The sequence below is a fragment of the Plectropomus leopardus genome, chromosome 4 (assembly GCF_008729295.1).
Source record: "Plectropomus leopardus isolate mb chromosome 4, YSFRI_Pleo_2.0, whole genome shotgun sequence".
In the NCBI taxonomy this organism is placed as follows: Eukaryota; Metazoa; Chordata; class Actinopteri; order Perciformes; family Serranidae; genus Plectropomus; species Plectropomus leopardus.
The window spans coordinates 13945907-13966011 of NC_056466.1; the positions used below are offsets into that span (position 1 = coordinate 13945907).

The 20105-nt window shown below is 43.1% G+C and overlaps 1 protein-coding gene across 4 annotated transcripts in view; it reads right to left on the reverse strand.

The window, feature by feature from the left end:
- The window catches only part of bnc2 (basonuclin 2), a 190037-nt gene that overhangs the window by 88154 nt on the left and 81778 nt on the right, over positions 1-20105 (reverse strand). For 2 of the 4 annotated variants that reach the window (XM_042484899.1, XM_042484902.1), the window contains exons 2-3: positions 11054-11401; positions 7417-7479 (exon numbers count right to left, since the gene is read on the reverse strand). In XM_042484899.1, coding sequence (XP_042340833.1) covers positions 7417-7479; positions 11054-11401 — 411 coding nt within the window. Of the gene's footprint in view, positions 1-7416; positions 7480-11053; positions 11402-12317; positions 12380-20105 lie in introns of those variants that run through there. The other 2 variants (XM_042484900.1, XM_042484901.1) reach the window with 2 other exon arrangements.

Here is a 20105-nt window from a genome sequence, read left to right on the forward strand (position 1 = left end):
CAACACTGCTGGGAAATTGAAGGGTGAGGGTGGGGGTTGGAGGGAGGGAGGGGGAGCCTAAATTAACACTTGACATTCAATACGGTCAGGTCCTTAATTGGCCGGGGCCTTCCTGAGAAGGCAATTTTCTATTCCCCAAACTGCCCCCGCACTGCGCCATGTGCCAGTGTCATCTGTGTATGTACGTGTGTGTGTGTGTGTGTGTGTGCGTGTGTGTGTGTGTGTGTGAGGAAGAGAGAAATTGCATCTGTGTGTAAGTATGTGCCAGAGAAAAACTGAGACAATGAGTGTATGCATATATCTGCGTGTGGCTGTGTGTGTGTGTGTGTGTGTGTTTGAGCCCGGGCCCTGTCCTGAGAGAGGCCCTCTGGTCCCTTCCCTCTCTCTAATGAGGCTGGATGAATTAGCGCTACGTGACATGATTTGAACAGTGGTGGCCCCCTCCTCCTCCTCGCTCCCTCCCTCCTCTTTGTCCTTCTCCCCTCCTCATCCCCTTCTCTTTTTTCCCCCTTAAAGCAGTGACAGGCATCTGGTGGCCGAAAAAATGCCAGGAGCTACCCCGCGGCTCTCGCCTTTGTGCGTGCTGCTGCTGCTGCTGCTTTATACCACGCATACACACACCTAGACCTAGCACACACACACACACAATGAAACACTTTCTCCCGTTCCTTTTCCGCACGCAGACTCACTTGCACTTCCCCGCGGATCCAGTTACAGTTGATGTTATTACAGCTTTCAACCTGAGAGGTATTAGGCTTCCTTTAACAGATCTGACAGCATTTACAACACAGGCAAGTCGACGCCTCTAATCGCCTCTGTGACTTCAGCCTATTACCAATTGATCTCATAGAGAGCCTCCTCCTCACCTTCTGACTGATGCACAAGCTGCCGGCTCCTTTTCCTCGTCTTTGTCATAATGCGCTCTCTTTCTTTGCTGCTACATCCTGTAAACTTGACTGCTCTGTAACTGCTCTCATTTCACCTTTATACTGCAATGAATCTCACAGCCGTTTATTTATGATATATTTTTGTTATTTATGCTATTGTACAATGCTATATGCTACATTGATTGAGCTCAAAGGATCACCTTTGCCCTCATGAGGCCCCGTTTTAGCAGATCAAGATGCTAAATTTATCAGCTTTATGATCGTGCAGAAAAATAGCAGTAAATCTGAATCCCTTGTTGGCACCCTTTTACAAATCTAAACTGATCAACAAGCTGTGAAGTAATGGCCTGGATTAAAGTAACAAAAGCTCCAGATTTTTTGTTTGTTGTTTTGTTTTTAGGAGGAAACATATCAAACGGATTAAGCGCCATAAAATATTAAATACGAGTCAGAGTCACACACATCATGCAGCGAACGGTGCTCCAACAAAGCACTTATCGCTGAGTGCGTTTCCTGACAATGGAATAGGCAGCTCAGGCCATTTACAGGGAAAACATCAACACAGAGAAAGCAAGTACATACATGTGTGTGACTGCACGCAGATGTGTGTGTGTGTCTGTGTGTGTGTGTGTGTGTGTGTGTGTGTGTGTGTGTGTGTGTCAACAACACAAAATCTCTTAAGACACACTGAAAAACAGCTTTTTTTCTTTACAAGAATTCTCACTTTGTCCTGTTCTAAAAGACTAAAGCTGTCACTTCAGTGAATGCCACAAGAGGTGAACAGCCAACTATGTGCCAGAGGTCCTGCATGGTGGCCTCCCACCCCTGGCCGGTTGCCTTGGCTACAGGGTCAGACCAATTGATGTTTATCACAGAAGCCTAATTAGATCATTTGTGACTTAATTGACTTTATAGATTGTTAGAAAGTGAAGCGCAAAGCCGCTCAATATGTGATCGGCTCACATGCAGATGTTCAGTTCAGCAGTGTGAACAGGTACACACAGTGACAACACACACATAGTGCCTCTCCCATCCAGCCCACACACACACTGTGGTATTTCATTGCACTCACACAACACATCCTCACAAAAACAAAAAGCCACCCAGAGTCTCAGTTTGCCAGAAAAACACGAGCTGTGGGATGCCAAGGCAGCTGCATTTAACAGTGGCCATTAAATGTTATTAATCCAACAGCGCAAACATCTTTACAAAGTCAGCAGAGAGCACAAACAAATGCTTACACATGTTGCTTTAACACTTTGTTCACAACAAAAAGTAGCTAATGAGTTCAGACTCAAGGGTTTTTTTGGAGGGTTAAGATGACAACATAGGAAACAATTTATACTTAGAAAAGACATGATAGGATTGTGTGAAAGCAGGTATCTATGCCTGTAGGACGGAGTATTTGAGAGTGTGTGTGTATTTGTGTGTGCGTGTGTGTATGTGTGTACGTTGGCTATGAGCCTACCACAGCCTGTACCACTAGCCTCCCTTCTCCAGAACCTCCCTAAAATCCTCCCTGGGCCTCTAGCAATCAAATCTCCACGGTGAGCTGGAGACAGAACAGAACAGAGCAGCGAGATAGACGGAGAGTAAGACACGGGAGCGAAAGACTGAGAGAAAGAAATGAAACAGAAAATAGTGGGGGAAAAGCCTCTCAACTCCTTCTCCTCCACCTCCCCGCCCTCACACACACACAAGCCACGGAGTTCAACGCATGCATTAAGAGATGTAACATATTTATCCCCGCCTGTGTGCACACAAGTTCCCCTCACCTCACATGTGAAGTGCAGACGTGAAATCACTGTTACCTGTTGGAAAACCATTTTCTTTGCACAACAACTTTGGTAATTTGCCAGCACATTGCGTACAGTACACACATACACACACACACACACACACACACACACTCAACAGTACATGTCGGATTAGCCAGGAAAAGAGCTGGAGTCAACTGTGAGCCCTGAACAAAATTACCATAATTATCCAGAACCATAAATAAGCCTGATGATGATGATGGTTTTAACAATAATAATAGCAATTCACCCCTGAGTGCTTTTTCAAATAACAGTGACAGCATTAGCCACACCGCCAACAGAAAAATGAAAGGCTCGGTGCCTTGAGAGCTCTTCTTCACTGCCACTGCTGATGGGGCAAATTGGCAGGCAGAGCGAGCAGACAGGGGTCCTTAAGACGGATGTAAAAATAGTAGGCTGTCGATTTGCCCATTGCGCTGGCGTGACTCCAAGGAAAACAAAATAACAGGAGTTGAGGAATAACAGGAAAAGGGAGAAGCCGTGGTGAAAGTATGCCCAAGTTCCTGTCACTTAGCGCAGGTCACACCTAATGTCACCTTCCTCTGGACGTAGGACGGGAAAGAACAGCCTCTTACAACAATGTCTCCGCCATATGGTCACATCTTAAAATACTACAGCAAAACGTTTCCTCTGACTCTCTCTTTTCACTCAAGTCAATTATGTGTGATGATCTTCTCTGCCGGTGGCAATCTCTGGGTCACCAAAGGCAACGTGGGCCCCTCCCAGCTCTCAACACCCCTGTGACCCCTGGTACTGCCACTTTACACACACACACACACACACACACACACACGCACACAGAAGACACAATTATACTTGAACCCTTTCATAACTGCCTGGACCTTGGTGACAGCTGCTGCATTCCTGCCGTGTCAGTGTGTGTGTGTGTGTGTTGCTGCCCTGGCCCTGTGCTTATGTCCCCCTCATTAGCTAGTGGCGGGGTGGTGACATCCTGAGCGACTGACCCTTCAAACACACACTTCCTCTTCACACCGGCGACTTCTTCCCACCGCAGGAAACTGCCCAAAGACAAATAACCCAAAAGCACCTCTGTAAAAAAATGTGGATAATGAAATAAGGACAAACAGAGTGAAAAGAGTCATGTTCAGCTGCTTAAAAAGACATCAACTCAAATAAAAAGGAAAAACTGTGGTGGGTAAGAAAAAATTTTTTGACCAGACTAAAATATATCCAAAAAATCTGCAAAAACAACACAAAAATTTGCAAAAATGTGGAGAGAAGGTTTCACAAATTTGTATCCAATTTTACATGTATTTGTTTTATTTTCAATATTACACATTATTATCTCAGTGCAGCGGGGGTCTAATCACACGCCACACACGGCTGAATTTACTAAATCCAATATTTAGCTGTTTTCTACTGAAAACTACAGTCATTCAAGACAAACCAAACCAACATGACAACCTTAAATTCCACACCAATCCCCTCAAAGTAACAAGTAGAGATTTCTACTCAAATTACTGCTTCATCGATTATTTTGTTGAAAGCAGTAAATAAAGGACAACGAAAGGAAGTAAATGTATTTCTTTCCTTTCATATTCACATGCCCACACAGGACTAAAGAAGTCCCTGGGAAAGACTCAGCTACACTAGATTTCACCACTCAGCCCTCTGATAAGAGCAGAGCAGATGGCTTTGCATTTCTATCGTTCCTCAACACACACACACACACAAAACGCACAGCACGCAGCCCTGCCAGACATTCGATAAAGAAAGCCTTCTGACTTCCATGATAGTGTCTCCTGTACGTTCTGTATCCTCCCCATTATTCAGGCATTCACCACGGCGGTGAGGCAGCCGTCTCCTCAGGAAAAAACAGGAAACAGCTGACATAGAACCCGTGAATGATGCTCACATGATGCTTATTGATCGCTGGTTGCCCCGGGTCTCGCACACAGAGTTAGGGTCGGTGCTTACCCATAACGCTGGTCCTGCAGGGCATTACTGCGCGGCTACAAAGGTTACTGTCTGACCTGGGACACACATGATCATGGCTATGTGCGGGGCTTTTTTTTTTTGTTGGCAAGATCATGTATGTGCAGAAAAAAAGATAAAAGAATTGAATTTTACAGAAAGGCTTTTATAGGAAGAGATGGTAAAACGTAGGTGTCTGCATGAGGATTTGTATTAACGGATTTCCTCAACAATCTGGCACAAAACAATACAAAAAAATAATGGAATGAAAATCATGGTTATTGATTTTTATCCACTTAAACACACTGTAGACTTTGGATGCAACTAAAAATATTTGTTAAATGGCACAATAGGGAAACAAATTACATTAATGCATTTTTACATCTCAGTAAAAAATGAATGCTTTGTGATGCAAGCAAACAGATTTAAGAAAGTCAGTCGAAAAAAGTGAAAAGTAAAAATGTTGCGGACGTCATATCTCCCTGGTTGGTGCCTGGGTAAACATAGTGGGGACCACAGCATGAATGGGACCTTGTACATCCTCCTACTCCGTCAAAGATGGGTTCTTAATAACACACACAGACAGACATACAGTAAATATACAAGTAACTGCAGCAGCCACCTTCCCACTCAATCTTAGTCTCCCATTCCTGAGCTCTCTCTTGCAGAAATAATGCTGCCTTCAGGAAACACACATCATTGTTGCATATGCACAAAGACAAAGAGAGAGGTGCCCGCTGATTGACGCCACAATGGCCTTTCTCAGCACTGCTTATGTCATGATCTGGACCCTCTAGAAAGGCCAGTAGCTTTGCAGTAATTGTATAAACAGTGTAGGAGACAACCACAGCTTTACAGTAAGGGACAGGTGCTGTCTATATGGAGGGAAGTAAACCTTTAATCAGGCTGAAGCAGGCACTTTCTGTTATTGAGGAAACATTCTGACACATGTCCTTGCGTCTTATTATAAGTGGTAGCCATTACACCCAAAATTGCTCTTTATTACACAGGTTCAGTCTCAAGAGCCCTTTCAACAAAGACAGTATTTGCCGAATTAAATAATGTGATTTAGCATGTGGAGGACTGGTGGTGGAGGTAGAGTTTTAGGTAGAAAAGATAGTCGAGAAGAAGAGAAAGCAAAAATGGGGTGAGGGGGGTGAGGTGTGGGGAATAAGAAGAGGAAGGAAAAGCGAGTGAGAGAAGAGGAAGGAGAAGAAGAAGAAGAGGCAGTGAGAGACAGAGACGTAGTAGAAGAAGAAAAAGAAAAAGTAGTAATGGGGGAAGTGGTGCGTGTCTTTTCTGCAAATCTCCTCTTTCACCTCTGCTCTCCTCCAGCTCTCCAGCCAAGGCCAGCCAAGAGACACTTCACCTCGCACCCACACACACATGGAGCCTGAGCCAACACACAGAAACACACACACACACACTCAGAGGGAGAGGACACACACCCACCAAACAGCACATGCTCTCTCTCTCTCTCTCTTTTTCTCTCTCTCTCACGCATACAAACACACACAACTGGCATATGAGTATTTAGCCACCCACTCAGAAAAATAAATGGCAAAAGCACAGACACAAACGCCTTAACACACACATACATAAACTTCAGTGTCAGCGCGCACACGCACGCACACTTGACACCAGATACATGTACGTATAGGCATCCATATGCTCTGTGTGCAACGACCCATCAAAGACAGACATGGAAATAATAACAGTCGAGTGTAACAACACACACACACACACTCTCTCTCACTGACTGTGGATAATTCTACACATATGCATCAAATCACTGCCTCCCTGTTCCACACAATGGCAAGAAGCAATGCATATGCACCACACATGCAACATGCAACACGCCTGTACCCCACTGTGTAAAGCAATGTGCGCGCGCGCGCGCACACACACACACACACACACACCACTGTAAGTGTATCAGTGTGTTAATAGGCAGATTAGCGCGTTCTGTGATCTGCACTGGAGAGGATAATATCAACCTCATTTCTTCAGTCAGACAAAACAAAGCAGAGCATGTTATTCCACTAATATGTCTGTCATCATGTCCTGAGCTAACAGCATTCAGAGGTTTAACACACACAGACGGGACTATGGGCTGCACTGCATTAACCAAGCATGTGGAATAAGGGAAAAATCAAACTGTTTTATTGTGAAATTGATCTAAACAAAAAGTTTAAATATGGAACAAGATATGAAAACACACGAAAATATTAAATACGGATGAAAATGGAGGAACTGAAGCAAGATTTTAGAAAATTCTGAGGTATTCAGGTCAGTTTTTTTCTATAGAGCTAACATATTTACATGATATATCCAAACAATTTGATTATTTGATTTTAAAAAAACAGGCATTTTTATCAAGGTGGGGAAAATTAAAAGTACTGTGAGATATATATATATATGTACATATATATCATGATTTTAATCTAATCCCTTAAAGATTTTTCATTTAATATTAATAAAGTTCTTAAATTTGCAAATGCATGATACAAGAAAAGAGGAAATTTTATTTTTATTCTTTTTAATTTAGAAAGTGGCATATGAATTTTGAAAAATGCAAAATCTTACAATTTTAAGAAAATGTTATGGCCTATTATGATTATTTCTATTATTATGATCTAAATTCTGCATTTATTTCTAAATTATAATTCCCTGTTATAAATCCCTCTTTTTTTTATTGTGTGGTTATCAGAGTCTCCGTGTGAGATGCAGCAGGCAGCACTGAGAGCAGACAGAAGCAAGCTGTAATGCCACTGTACCTCTTCCAGGTCTCGGCCCATAGTCGACCTGTCGCACTTCAAAGGAAGCCGCGTTACAGCACCCTTGCAAAAAGAAAAGGAAGATGCTATTTTAGAGATAGTTTTAGATTGAAGACATGCACTGATTTATTCTCTCTCTCTCTCTCTCTCTCTCTCTCTCTCTCTCTCTCTCTCTCTCTCTCTCTCCGGGCTGTGCTTTAAGCCTGGGTGGCAGCACCAGATCCTCAGGTGGAGGTTAAGGCACATTTTTACGAGCTTTTCAAATCCTTTACTTGTTTCTCCTCCGTCTTGAAGCGGAGCAGAAAAAAAATATTTAGTAAATAAAAAACGACGCGGCCTACGGCTGCTACATTGTGGAGAAATTATCCCTGATGAACCAATTAGGCTGGTAGTATCACTTAACTCCGGGGGTTTTAACTTGCAAGGGTCGATATTCATAGTCACGCATGTACAGCAGCGGGTCAATTAAGGCTCCAAATATTATCACTCCGTAATGCCTGGGAAATAATTCAACTCCTAATTAATGGGGTTTTTTTCTAGCCATAAAAACAATTATGAAAGTTCCCGCTCACGGTGTTTTGTAAAATGTGCACCGATTTCTAAACATTAAGAAGCTGAGAAAATAGGCAGTATTTATCGAATCCATTTCATTGATTTAATTTAAATTGCATGCTGTACGTGTTGTTTCCTGTTGACACGCGTGGATTATGAAGGTTGTGAATCTCCTGCTTTGTGGCATAGAGGGGAAAAAAGTTTCTTCAAAGATTAAAAGCCTATTAAGGCCTCTTATGAAATGTGTAAATTATTCGCTTTTAGTCGTGCCCTAATCGTCTCTGTTTTTAATTTCGTTCGTTTAGAGAAACACGAAATAATAAAAAACGATTGCATGTAGATTGGTTATCAATATCCAATCTTAACACTCTAATATTAATAAAACACAAGAAAAAAATATTTAATTCACCCTTTTTTCATTTGTATATCAATTTTATAACAGCATCACCTTTAGCCAAATATTCTTGAGGGAAATGATTTATTTCCTTGAAAACATCTTAGTGAATATGGAAATAAATTTATTTATTAATTCTGGACTAATTCACAATTAAACCCGAAATATAAAATACATAAAAATATCTTGAATGCATGAATTAATCGAAATGGAAATCAATAAATTCATAGGGGACATTCGTTCTCAAATTGGCTTCTATTTTGTTTGAGTAATTTTCTTTACGCTGACAGATAAACAGGTGCTGCTTTTATGGCTTGATTGTGTTAGAAAACACCATAAAGCAAAGGGGGAGAAAAAAACCCATCACATCTCATGATTTAGAATTTGAACATTAAAATATGTTTTTACTTTGATCGGTCACTGATGTTTATGCACCGAGATGATCAAACACCTGCTGTAAACCAGGAGTATTTTTGTTGTTACAACCGTGGCAGGGAAATGTCTACATTCATGTTAAAGTGCAGTTTTTTTTTTTCTAATTTCTAAAGTCTTGCCCTGTGTGTGTCTTTGCGTCTGTGTGTGTGTGTTTTACAAGGTTGTCCAAAGTGGTACCAAATGTTTGGGCTTGGTGATGCTCCTCACCACAGCCGCGTGTGCCCTGCACGCACTGCGTAGAGCTGCCTCGCGTCTCCATCGATCACATGGAAATATAATTTGGCCTAACAACAGTAAAATACCACATCCCTCGTGTCACCTAGTTGATCTTTAAGGGAGAGAGGGGTAGATTTTGAAACACGAGCCCATAACGCATTTCTCTCCTCCAACACCCCAGGGTGCGCGAGCCTCGGCAAACACAAAGTCATTATCGGTTAGATTCCAAGAAGGCGAGTCTGTCAAGGAACAGGCTTCCTTCGGAGAATTTATGTCATGCCTACTAAACATGGGAAGATGTCTTCTAAGTGGTGCGAGGAAGGATAAATAACAGCGAGTCCCACAGCTGATTATATTGAAACAACGGTGCGCATTTGTAAAAAGGATTGGGGATGCAAACGTGGGGTCCCAGCAGATGCTGAGCGCAGGGGCCCATCCACCTGCTCCACACCGGGAGAGGAGGAGAGCAGCGCTCTGCTCTCTGTAGAAAACCAGCTCTTCCAATACACTGTTCAATAGTTTGCTTGATTCTTTAGGATAAATTAGGGAAAATGTGATGCTGCATGATGCAGGCTACAAAAAAAAGTGCAGGGATGCAATTCATTTCGCTCAGAATATATGAGCTTTGGTTTAGTGTGAAATGCAGAAAGGGGGAGTTATTTCAATAAGGAATACAACACAATAAAGAAATGTTGTATTCCACAAGTTACATGTTGATGTTTTAGTCTCAACACACCACTTTCACCGTCACGATTAGACCTCTGGAATTTATTTTTTATAAAAATATAACGAAACTATAAATACCGTCAAGGTGACAGAATAAGTTTCTCATCATTTACAACGCAGACCCGCGGCTGTTGCGCAAGAACCGCTGTGCGTAACAGCATGTGCATGGTACGGAGAACCTGCAGGTCCCGCTATGATTAACTGCAACCTAACAACCATCCTCTATCTTTACTGTCTCCCCCTCACACACACGAGCGCGAACGGACGCACACACACACACACACACACACACACACACACACAAACAAACTCACGCGCTTACACCAAACTCCTCTTGCCTCTCCTTACCTGACATTTATCCCACGGAACCACAAAATCCCTTAAAAATAACTCTCTTGCTCTAACTTAAGACGATTTTTTAAAACTAAACAAGAGAGCAATTCAGTGTAAAATCCACGATAACAGGCGAGAAATGTCGGGAGGAAATGTGCACTTCGCTCAGCCGGTGTAGGCTCTCCGTTATCAGCATTACTTTTCCACGCGAGCCTGTGCTCATTCACGGCTCCTCTGCTGCTCTGTAGCCGCGCGAGGGGCTTCCTGCCTCGGCCACATGAAGTCAATTAGCCGGTCCCAGAGGGGAGCCCCTTCCCGAGTCTTTATCGGCACTGAGGTTACCAAAACACTGCCGTTGCTTGCTTTTAAACTCCACACCGCTCATAGACCAATTAAGGAGACTTAAGCATGTATGTAACAAATCCGGACAAGGGATAATCCATCAAATTGTGAAAATAATGAGTTATCTGATATAGTGCAAATTTTGCATTAAAATGTGTTTTTACAAATACATGAAATATGCTGTTTTTTAAGTTGTTTTATAGAGCAGGGTGAAATAAAAAGAAACACACACACACACACACACACAGAGGTGAATGAAAACACTTTGAGGCATGGTGTGTGTAACACAACAACATGAAGACACACACACAACATCAAATCTCATATTGTCCAAAAGTGTGGAAAAAGTTGCAAAAAAGTATGCAAGGATGCCTAATTTAAAAACAAAACATGGCCCACAAACCTCCCCCTATACCCTATAGAATACACACACACACACACACACACATAACTACTGACACACAAATACACACACACTTTTTCACACAAATACTGGTAAGAACCAAACCAGCAAATGTCTGAACAAACACCAAGAGACAAAATACGAAAGTTTGGTCCTTGGCTGGAATAGCAGAGAGAGTGAAGGAGAGAGGAGGCAGAGATGGAGAGGATGAGGGAGGTGAGGCTGAGCTGACGTACCTGCTGGGACATTCTGTAGAGGAGGTTGCTGTCAGTGCTCTGCTGCTGCCATGTCCCCATGAAGCCCGGCTGCTCAGCACTAGGCGGTCTGGTGCTGAACTGCATGGAGCTTTCGCCTGCTCCCTCAGCGCTGCTGCTAACGATGCTAATGCCACCCAGACCACTTCTGCTGCTGCTGCTGCTGCTGCTACTGTGGCTACTGGAGGGGATGCTCGTGCAAACGCCAGCTGTGCCGGTGGGTCCGTTAGCCTTAGCTGGAGGTGGCCTGGGCGGCTCTGGGTCTGTGCTGGGCTCTTGTGGGACTGTGTCGCACTCACTGCCTCTCACATCCAACTCTGCCTCCTTGGACTTAGACAGAGAGAGGGAGAGACAGAGAGGGAGGGCAAGGAGGGATGTGGGAGTGTGAAGGAGGAGAGAAGAAAAAAAAAAGTCAGTGAAGGTGGGTTCTTTTGGGGTCGTGTTGCCTTTTTTTCTCTTTCCTCTGTCTCGCTCTGGTCGTGCTTCTAGAGGAGGATAGCAGCAAGAGAGGAGTTGAGGGAGTGTGTGTGAGGTTTCTTGGCAGCTCTGGTGGCGGAGGAGTGTGTGTGGAGTTAATTCTCAAGAAAAGAGAGAAAAAAGAGGCTAAATTTCCTCAGGGGCCTCGTCTTGGACAGGGCAAGATGAGCGGAGCACTGGCGGTGAGGAAGGATGAGAAGAAGGATGGAGGTGGGGGGGGGGGGGGGGGGGGGGGGGGTGATGCGAAGGGGAGCAAGAATGGAGTGAAAGAAAAAACAAAGGGGGGGGGGTGTTATGGGAATTAGTAGGGGTGCATGATGTTACCCGTGGCCTCAGTTTTTGCTTTCATCCATGTGTCAGTCATTTTGGACATGGACACAAACGCACACAATGAAACACATTCACCTGAATGCACACATTCATATAGTGCACTGATGTAAAAGAAACTGCAAAAGAGCCAAAAAGTTGAGCAACCTGGAAGCTGCCATGCAACACTGAACACATGCACGCAGGAGGATAAAAAGAAAAAGTGTAATCTATGTAATTTATGTTTTTCTAATTAAATAAGAGTGAAAGAAATAAAAAAATATATACTACATTGTCAACCAAAAGGAGCAAACAAACAACTAAATGTGAAACATAAATAATCATTTTAACACAAAACGTGTTCAGAAAAGTAAAAAATAAATAAAAATATTTTTTAAAGTCCCATAAAAGGAGTCTTTTAAGGCAAACAGCTGAGCCAATAAAATGCATGAATGTCTCTTACCATCAATTCTGTGCCTGTCCCAGCAAAGTGAAGATGAGGTGTGGGAGTGAGCCACCAGCTATCCAGCTCTCCCTCTCCTCCCGTTCCTCTCTCTCTCCCTTATTCTCTCTCTTTGAGATTGTGTCCCTCTCTCGACGTCCGCTCCGTGCCGCCTGTCCTCTCTCTTTTCCTCTCTCTCTCTGCTCCTCTCTCTCTCTCTCTGACTCCTCTGTACTCCGCTGCAGCCGCTGAGGAACTGAACTGAGCGCCTGAGCCTGTTTGTATGCGTGTGTGTGTGCGTGTGTGTGCGAGAGCATGTGAGAGCAAGCGAGCATGTGTGTGTGCCGGGCCGGTGCAGGCTCAACTGAGTCAACTGTGCCGCTCCACTCTGAGATGCTCAATGACATCGCGCTGCACGCTCCCTCACACACACATACACACACACACACACACCCCTCCTTCCTCTTGCTAAAGGGGGAGGAAGGTGGGGGCAGAACAGGAGAAGGCAGGGGGAGCGTTTGTCCCCCTGCCTTATTACCATTGGCGCTGCGAGTGGCCAGCGCGTCTCAGAGCAACTTAGTTCCCCTGTGGGACCATCCTGCCACACACACACACACACACACACACACACACGCACGCAAACTGCACAGTGCTCAGCAAAAGTGTTTTTTACCTTGCAAAAAACATCATGAAGAAAAGCATCACGATTGCTCTCAAGAATTTCTTTCTTTGTTTAAAAAATTGAAAATGCAGAGTATTGCTGAACAGAAATGCTCTTCAATCTGAGCTGAAAATGGCTCTATTTGTAGGGCAGCGATCAAAACATAAAACAAACAAGCAAAAACAAACAAAAAATATCAATAGACTTGTTATATCCCTAAAAAAATCTGCTGCCTTTGTTTGATTTTCTCCCACTCTAATGAAAGACTAATGGAACGCAGGCAATCTGCCACCAGCATGCATACGAACACACACACACTAGCGTGCATGCGCGCGCGCGCGCACACACACACACACACACACACACACACACACACACACACAGAGGAAACCCCCCCGCGGAGGCTCTCAGATTTTAATTAAGAAAAAAATGAGGAAGAGGTTCCATTTTAGCCAAATTGGTCCCCACAGCAGCAAAGGTAAGGGAATAAAATGAGGGATGGAGGAGTAAAGGGAGGCAGACACAGAGAAAAAGACACACAGGAGGATAAAACCACCAAAAAAAAGAGGAAGGAGATCTATTCTTCCTTTGACACAGCATAGGACACGTCTCAAACAATGAAGACATCCCCCCCACACACCACCTCTTCCTCCTCCTCTCCTTCCTCTCTTCCCTTTAAATCTCCCATCTCCTCTTCTCCACCCCGGTCTTTTCACCCCACCGTCATTAGAGAAATGACAGACCAGGTGCCTCAGTCCGCAGCGAGAGGGAGATGTCACTGTGATCTTTCCGGTGAACAAAAGGGAGAGGGACACAGAGAGAACTTTCTCTCCCCGGCTACATTAAATGGCTTCTGATATATAAAGTCACTTCAAATTTGGTGGTAAATTGCTGCAGACAGGTGCTTGGTCATCTGTTAAAAGCATTTTGTACGGTGCACTAATGGCAGTATACTGTTAACCTTTGCTGAGATTATCACACCAGTCGTTACAGTTATGTACAAGGGATTTCTGCTGGAATGGAGAAAAGTATACGGTGTGTGTCTTACCTACTACTTTGAAAAATTGTGTCTTTTGTCTCAAGCTCAATTTACATCTCTCTCCCTGCCTACATCTTATTCTTCAGCTTTTGTCTCCTGTGATGATTTTTTTTCCCACTTCTAGGTCTCTTTATCTGTCTGCTACTACACCCTCTCCCTCCCTTTCTATTCTTTTCCTCATTTTTCTTTTGCATAGTGGCCTGCGTCAGGAGCCACATGCAGCCTTATCATAAAAGGCGTAATGTGTCACCTCCTGTCCACATACAGCACGCTTCACTCTTAACTTATTGAAAAGGTAATGCACAAGGCTTGGGCTAATTATATTAAGTGACAATTTAGCAGCGGATGTGCCTTTTTGCTTCCCAGCTCATGCTTCTCTTCCTCTTTCTCTCTCTCGCCTGTAAATGTGCGAGTCTGTGGGCTTTTTTTCCGAGTGGCACTCAATGTTTCAAGTCAAGCTGGTGGCTCAGCTTCTGACCTGGCTGGTTAATGGCTGTTATTTGTGGGAGGGAGGAGTGGACTCTGCCAATATTGCTCACTCTCCCTTTTTTTCTCCCCCTTCTCCCCTCCTCCCCTTGCCTCCACTGATGGTAATGGCCGTGATGACAGAGGAAACGAGAAAGAGACACAGAAGTAAAAATACAAAGATGGGGGGAATTTAAGAGGGAAGCAAGGGAGAAAGACGGAAATCGAAAGATGAAAAATGCTGGGAAGCAGGAAGAGGGGAAGAGAAAAGGATGCAGGAGATTCGCAGGCTCCTTTATTAAAACTATTATTGTGCAGGACTTGAGAATTCCCCCTGGGGCAGGGGTCCGTGTCGAAGCCCATATAATTAACTAGAGGCTCAGCTACGGATCAATTACCAGACAAGCAAGTGATAGCCGAATCAATGGAAGATCATCAGGCTCGTTATCAGTGTTGCAACTCATTAGAGGAAAAGTGAGGTAGAGAAAGAGGGAAAGAAAAAAGGGGGTGGGTGGGGGGTGGGAGGGGGAGGGGGGAGAGGACAGGGTTGGTGGCAATGTGTGAGCCCCAGAGGCTGATGGGTGTGGGTTGGATTCCGGTGTGGGACGTGTGGTAGTCCTCCTGAGCTGCCACTGACCGGTGACAGGGGGAGCCCTGTATGACAGAGTGCAGCCTGCTCTGTGGCAACAGTCACTGAAGCTTGTATGGATCAATATGAGTGTTAGTTACCTCCCTGAAATGCTAATGCAGGATGCCATTAGTCCATGCCTTTGTAGAGAATAGACATTTTGTAAGAGATTTCAATTTTAACTGAGTTGATTTGATTATGTGATTGACATATGCACAAATGTTCAAATATTCACTAGACAAAGATAAAATAAAGATTTTTCTATAAGAGTGAAAGAAAGTGTTAATATGTCTGCAGCAAGCATGCAGCATGATCCAACTCTAAGGTGTCCTCCTTGCTGTTGTTATGTGTATGTTTTTTTTTAAACAAATTTTAATGCTTTATAGAATCTTCTGAAATGACTACCACACCATTCTTTCTGAAGCTAGTACTTAAAAAATAATTTTGTAATAAGTTAAATAATATATTTTTTAAAAATCATTTTTAAGTAAATCCTTCCTCCCCTCCTTGCTCCATGCCTCCCTTCCTTAGTTTGATCTTTCCTTGATAATGCATCACCTTGAGTAAATGTTAAGTTTGATAATGGTGGATTTATGCCAGCATAGAGTAATCAGAGTATTAACATCTTGTGAGTCAGTAGGGATGTAAATCACAAATTTCATCATGACATGATTTGATATTGATTGTTTGGGTAACGATATGATATATGCTGATTTCACAAAAGTCTCCCACAATATGATTTTCTATTAGATGCAATTCAGCGACCTGAGATCGCTATGAGTACATTCCAGTAAATATCCTCATTGTCCTTTTCTCGGCTGCTTACTGTTATCTGCCTGCCGCAAGCACTGTGTGAATTTTTAGCAAAAAGGTGCGCTTGGACAGAAATTGTGACACAGATGTGCCATTGGAATTTCAACATAAAGACTTATCTTAAAAATGCTGATATGTATCGGTGTTTTCCCTTTGCAACGATCATTATGGATCGTTGATAATTAAGTCGATATATATGATCCAGATTAATGTATCGCTACATGCCTATAAGTAAGGTCATTTTTTAGCAACACTTTGGTGGAAATGGTAGTTATCAATTTCTTCTTATAGGTGTCTAGTTATTTCTTTTTTCTGTTTGTGTTCTCCTTTGTTTACAATTTTGGTATTTTTTAGACTTTTTAGATAGAACTTGTTTTAGCATTTAATTATACATTACATTCACGTCTGTGTAGAGTTTGACAGCACGTACTCTTAACTCTATAAATAATATCATGTACCGCAGCAAATAATAATATAATACATTGATTTTTCTGTAATTGGTGTAAATGGATGTAATGTGCTTTTAGATACGTAAACAAACAAAAAGGGATGCATAAAATAGTTTACAAAGTGATTTGATGTAAAATATTGATAAACGAAAGCCTGCAGACCATGTCAGGTAAAAGAGATTGAAAGAAGCAAAAGTAAGACTGAAAACATTCTTGACCCCATGTTGCACTCTTTGTCTTTTGCCTGTAAGCTCCAAGTGTGTTTCATAAGGCCCCCTACATCACTAAGCCATCAAACCTCTCAGCGCTGCCTGTTTGTTTCCCAAACATTGACATCTAATGGGTCAAATAGCCCCAAAATTGGAGGCGACAGCACTGAGTTGTTAGACCAGTCTCAAGAGAACCAATTTGAAGCTCTCAAGTCCAGGGCAGCAAAGTATCTCGCTTATCATTTTAAAATGACATTTTATGCAAAGGTCTGACAAAAAAAGTGACAGTGAAACAGATGCAGAGGTCATCAGAAATGTTGGTAATTAAGATGCTCGTCCTCTGCGTTGTCTGTGTTTTCTCTTCTTCTTTTTATAGGGGGATTATTTTTTTCATGGAATGAAATCACAGCTGAGCAAAACTCAACTAAAATTGGCCTTTTACACACAAAAACAAGGGCAAATGGAAGGACAGACGCAGAGAGTCAGAGAGAGAGAGAGAGACAGAGAGAGAGAGAGAGAGGAACAACATAATTTGTGCAGTGATGGTGATTATGTGCCGCCGAAACAAAAGATTAAGGCCAGTAGAAAAAAGGTCGATGAGTGTCTCCTTTCTGAGGAGGATGCTTCTGCGTGAGAACACTGGTTCACTCCGGGCGGCTACGTAAAAGAAACATTGAGGGTTCATTCGGTCAGATGTTCTGTAATCCAAACTTTTTTTTCCAGAGTTTTTTTTTCTGTCCAGTTGAGGTCAAATTATTTAACATAAACACACCAAAACAATACTAATCATGGTTTAACACTGGTGTAATGTGAGTGCAGCCTTTGTACAGTATGGTAGACACACGCACATGGCTGAAGGCTTGTACTATCAGTGACCTGGTTTACGGTCATACAAGGATGCTCACACACACTCAAAATGGGCAGTGTGTGTGTGCATGTGACAAGGAATGGTGTGTTGATCAGATGGCACAGGGATAGAACTGTCACTGTTCTGCTACCACTAAAGGGCCACAAGACATCATATGACACAGACAGGAACAGCCCTCCGTTTGTGATAACGGGTGAGAGAGACACTGAGAAAGACGTAGAGAGACACAGTCGAGGGCACCCAAAGGTCTGAGAGGAACGATACAGAGCCACATGATTGTCTGTGTCACTGATCATCGCAATCTGGCCTTCACTAATAAGTGCACCTTTGTGAAAAAACAAGGGGGGAAAAACCATCTTTGAGTATTGCGAGTGACACACAAATTTGAACTGCATTTGTGGTAACGTGGAATAGCAAAAGGTTAATGGCTGAGGGCACAATCTGCTAATGCCTATTTGGCATTTTATGACCTAATGACACATGTTATGTATAAAGTGCTCCACGTGCTAGTTTTGTTTTTCCTGAGAAGGGAAGACTCCACTTTTGAGGTCAGGAGATAAAACTACAATTTCATTTGCGGCATCAACACAGACACCGGCGCACATGAGGAGACACACACACACACACACACACACACACACACACACACACACACACACACACACACACACACACACACACACACACACAACCAGTACACATGTGCACCTCTGACCCTGCAGGCACCAAGCTGACCAGACTATTGTTCTTCTCAGCAAATTACAGCAACCTGTCGACCTTCCTTACTTTACCTTTCTGCACTCCACTTTCACCCCTCTATAAACACACACACACACACACACACACACACACACACACACACACACACACACACCTATAGGTTATCACAATAACACAACAGGCTCTCTATTACCCCCAAAATAAAGTGTATCATATTGAAAGTACATCATCCCATTACTAATGCTGCAACTGATTATTACATACATTATTGGAAATATGGTTTGCTTTATAACATTTCAGAAAATGGTGAAAGTTCCATAAAAAGTCCAGAGCTAGAGGTTTTGTCTGACCAACAGTCCAAAACCCCAAAATGTTCATTTTACTATTATACAAGAAGGAGAAGACCAGCACATATTCACATTTGAGAAGCTGGAAACATTAAACATTTTGTAGCCTCTTGTAAGTCCCCATGAAAAAAAGTCTGTAAATTAAAGGTCCATTCTGTAGGGTTTTGGGGCATCTATTGCACTTTGTGCTACCTCGCACAAAGTGACTGTGTGAAGGTGAAGCTACAGTAAAGGTGCATTAGGGAAAGGGTTACAGTGAGTCAAGAGGTTGCAGAGATATTGTCCTGATAGAGGAAGACATAGAAAGAGAAAAAGAGTTTCATCACTTGCCTATTGACTGGCTGGTTTCAGGACATTTCACAGATGTGTGTATCGGGGCACCCTGAGCCTATCTCTCTGCCTTTTCTCCCTCGTATTTCCTCCTCTAACTCCAGTCATCCACACTCACACTTGGATAATTCTCTTCTAATCATCTCTAGCTCCTTCTCCTCCTCCACTCTCATTTACTCTCCTCATGTCTTCCTCCCCTTCGACTCTCTTTCTTCTCACCTCATCAGACAGGCCTCCACCTCACCCCTCCGCTGCCTCCATCCCCTCGCTCCTGTCCTCTCTCACTGACCCGTGCTCCCCCCCAGTCACAGGGCGTTGTGTCTCTACCTGCCAGGCTCCCTGACAGCCCCACGTCCCCCCTCACCCCCTGAGAGGAGACCGCCTGCCCATCCGGAACGCTGCTGTGGCAACCCTGCCAGCACCCCCATTGTACAGCCCCCCGCACCACCACCAACCCAATCTCCACCGAACCCAGCTCTGAGAGTTTGACAAAGTCCTTCTCTTCCCTTTGCTAACTTCCCATCTCTCCGTCTCTCATTATTCTGTTTTTACTCTTCTTCTCTCACGGCCCTCAGATTCTTTTCCCTTCTGACCTCACTAATACGTCTTTACTTCTTTTAGCTTTCTGCTCCCTTTGACACTCACTGAAACACTTTCTCCTCTCACAGAGGCCCAGATAAAACAGAGTTTAATGTCAGTGGTTATAACAGTGACCTTCATAAGTGTTTGCTGGAGGATTGCTGTTTGTTGTGGTGGGACAAAATACTGACAGGAAATACTGCTCAAGAAAAAGTATGATTAAATTACTTTAGGGTGCAAAAAGCAGATGATGTTTTCTGGTAATAATTATATTTACAAATGTTAGTATTGTATATTATATTGTTCATCCCTATCAACTGATTATGAAGCCTAATTTTACTTATTTCTCTCACCTAGGGGCATGGATTATGTTCAGAAGCTTTTTTTTTTTGAGAGAGAAAGAGAGAATGATGAACTGTACTCAAGGCGTTATCTCTGGGTCTGAGAAGTGTAGCCAGTACTGAAGCACTTTTAAACTGCATTCTTTTTAATGGCCAGCAGGGGTGTTTCCACTGGTTGCTAAAAGGAGTCTGATTGCATACAAGTCTATGAGAAAATGATTTATTACCTCAGGAAACATTTTCATAATGATTTAATGGTCTCAGTCACTAGACCAGAAATTTTGGCAGAAAACAAAATATGTAACATTTTACAGACCTGTTTGGTGTCAATATTTTTGTCATTAACAACATTTCCTTATC